This window comes from Lipotes vexillifer, unplaced genomic scaffold (assembly GCF_000442215.2).
Source record: "Lipotes vexillifer unplaced genomic scaffold, Lipotes_vexillifer_v1.1 scaffold914, whole genome shotgun sequence".
NCBI lineage: Eukaryota > Metazoa > Chordata > Mammalia > Artiodactyla > Lipotidae > Lipotes > Lipotes vexillifer.
Window position 1 is genome coordinate 1,457,603 of NW_006780388.1, and position 3,161 is coordinate 1,460,763.

General features: G+C 48.6%; 1 protein-coding gene across 1 annotated transcript in view; it reads left to right on the forward strand.

Moving 5' to 3' along the window:
* Positions 1–271: 271 nt before the first annotated feature.
* The window catches only part of ZNF597 (zinc finger protein 597), a 9,163-nt gene continuing 6,273 nt past the window's right edge, over positions 272–3,161 (forward strand). The window contains 3 exon segments of the mRNA XM_007453655.1: positions 272–314; positions 606–686; positions 1,566–1,685. Coding sequence (XP_007453717.1) covers positions 272–314; positions 606–686; positions 1,566–1,685 — 244 coding nt within the window.

A 3,161-nucleotide genomic window follows, 5' to 3' on the forward strand; every position in this document is an offset into this window, starting at 1 on the left:
CTTGCTTTCCTTCTTCCCTGAAACATTACGTCCCTCCGTGGTCTCCCTAACGCCCCACTTCACCAAGTCCGTGGGCACGAAGCTCACGGGGAAGACCCAGACAGCGGAACCGGAAATGCTTGGAAAACTGAGGGAAAACTACATCTCCCAGAATGCCGGGTGAGCCGGGGGAGGGAGGTTCCCCGTTAAGGCGCCCGACTGGTCAATACTTAAAAGAGCCTGCCCCCTCCTAGGTCACGCTAGCCAATCAGAGGCAGAGATGCGTAAAAGCATGGGGGCCGGCGGCGTCCGGCGGCTTTCCCGGCAAGTCCAGCGTAGGGGAGCATGGGAGCGTGGGAGCCTAATGGTGGCGGCGTCTCTCGGTCTCGAGTCTCGGCTGGGCGTCGCTTTCTGTTGCTTTAGCCTGGTTAGCAGGAGGCTTCCTGAGATCTTAGTCTCGGAGCCATAAGTGGGGCCCAGCCGGCCCGGGAGTCGGCCTTTACGAGGCTGGGCCGGGGAGAGGAGTCATAGGCTCAGGTCTTAAAGGGTGTGGGGATGCGAGGGGGTGCGTGGAGGAGCTTGGCAGCCGAATTGGCCCCTCCAAGTACTATTTTCTCCCTTCCCAGATCTGTTCCGAAGTCCCTGTGGCGACTTGAAGACACTACCACTCCTCAAGATGGCATCCACACTCTACAACCGGGGCCCAGGTGAGACCGGGTCCCTTCTCTCGGTCCAAGTTCCGGTCGCTCCTTTCTGGCCTCTTTCGGAGGAGGGTGAGGCATGCCCGTGATGCGAGGGGTCCTGATCCCCAGAGAGCCCTTTCACCAAGCTGTCTTTGTTCCTACCAGGCATATAGGAGAAATGGCTTATCAGAGCCTTCCTTTTAGAACCACCAACTGGGAGCAGGGCCCACTGGAGAAGGCTGTTACAGGGTACCTCAAAGTGTCTTTCTGGAATGCTGCTCAAACTTACAGATTTCTAAGCTTCATTCCACACCTGTTGAATAAACAGAAACAAACAGAAACCCCAGGTGATTCTTAATCACACCAAAGCTCTATTGATTTATACGTTTGGTAAATTTAGGGAAGGAGGAATAGGCCTGGATATGATGCTGCAGTGAGCTTAGCCATGAGTGTGACCAAGAAGAAGGAGAGGGACCAGCAAAGGGAAGGATGTTGGGAGAACTCTGGACCTCCTGTCCTGTCATGATTCTTCCCGGGCTGCTCAGTCTTCTCCTTTCCCTTAGAGCATCCCTACGTAATGGTTTCCTTAATGGTTCCCTGAGAGTTGTTCCCTCATCTTTTCTCTTCTAATAGGCTCTTCTAGAACTTCTCCCAGTTTACCGTTTTGGTCCTTATACCACTATCTCCAGTGGTGCATTTTTACTCTCTCCTTCCTAATCCCCACCTCCAGCCCTCAGAACCCATTCATACCCCCTCGCCAGCACTCAGGGACCTTTTCCACCAAGCCCTTTTCTCCCTTTCCTCTGAAGTTTCTAGCTCTTCTCAGCCTTCCCAGACTGAGTAAGGGTGTAGCTTTCCAGCTTCTTGTCCTGAGATGGGCTCTCGTGTTGTTTCAGGGGCCAGTGCTGTTTGAGGACCTGGCTGTATATTTTTCTCAAGAGGAGTGTGTGAGTCTGCACCCTGCCCAGAGGTCCCGCAGCAGAGACACGCCACAGGAGTGTTTGGAGGATATGGCCTTGATGGGTAACATAGTTGTTTTTCCTGCATTTTTGAACTTTGGTCATTTCTAGGATTAGGATTGCATATTTCATCCACATGTTCGTATGGGGGAGTGGGACCTATCCCTGAGTGATTTATGTGGACCTGACAAGAACTTGCATGAGAGTGCAATTTTCAAAGGGTGAGTTGATTCTTGAAAGGCAAAAATTGGCAAGTCCCTGACGGTCCAGTGGTTAGGGCTCGGTGCTTTCACTGCCAGGAGCCCCGGACAGGGAACTAAGATCCCATGCAAGCCATGCAGCAGGGCAAAAAAAATTTAGGGATTTCCCTGGTGATGCAGTGGTTAAGAATCCACCTGCCAAAGCAGGGGACATGGGTTCGAGCCCTGGTCTGGGAAGATCCCACATGCCACGGAGCAACTAAGCCTTTGTGCCACAACTACTGAGCTTGTGCTCTAGAGCCCATGAGCCACAACTACTAAAGCCCGCACGCCTAGAGCCTGTGCTCCGCAATGAAGAGAAGCCACAACGATGAGAAGCCCACGCACCACAATGAAAAGCAGCTCCCACTCTTGCAACTAGAGAAAGCCCGTGCGCAGCAGCAAAGACCCAATGCAGCCAAAAATAAATAAAAATAAATTTATTTTTTTAAAAATTAAAAATTTTTAAAATTTGGAAATCGCTTTAATCTTAAGCGGATGGTATGCCTTTCTCATCTAAGAGGAACTATAATGTAGAAACATTAGTCATTTTATCCTAGTCAAGGATAAATCCTTGACTAGGGTTGACTGTTTGAACTTTCCCAGAACTCACATTTTATATTATCTACTTCTGTTTTCATCATGTTGTTTTCCTCTACCTTCTTGAACATGTGAAGCATATTTATAATAGCTCTTTAAACATTCTTTCTACTAGTTTTATCATCTGTGTCATTTCTGGGTCTGCTTTTGTTGATTGATTTTGCTCCTAGTTATGGGTCATATTTTTCTGCTTCTTTACATGCCTTGTAATTTTTGATTGGATGTTGGACATTGTGAGTTTTATGTTGTTGTATGCTGGCTGTTGCTGTATTTTCAAAACAATTTTTGGACTTTGGGGTAGGGTGCTAATTTATCAGTAAGTTACTTGGGATCAATATGATCCTTTCAAGGCTTGCTTTTTGCTTTGTTAGGGTGTGTTCAGAGCAATCTTTAATCTAGGGCTGATGTGGCCTGCTGCTAAGGCAGTGTCTTTCTAAGCATACTGCCTGATGCTCTGTGTGGTAGGGAGTCTTTCCATTTTGGCTGGTGGGAACATGAACTATTATGTGAATTCTGGAGATTGCTCTTTCTATTCCTTTTTGGTGGTTCTTTCCCTGACCTGGGGTAGTTTCCTTAGATGCATTTACAGATTAATATGCAGCCAGAGTCTTAAGGGGACCCCATCTAGACGCCCAGAGGTCTCTGCCTGGGCATCTGCCTCTTCTCTGGTATTTTGCTGTCAAATTCTAGCAGCCTTGGCA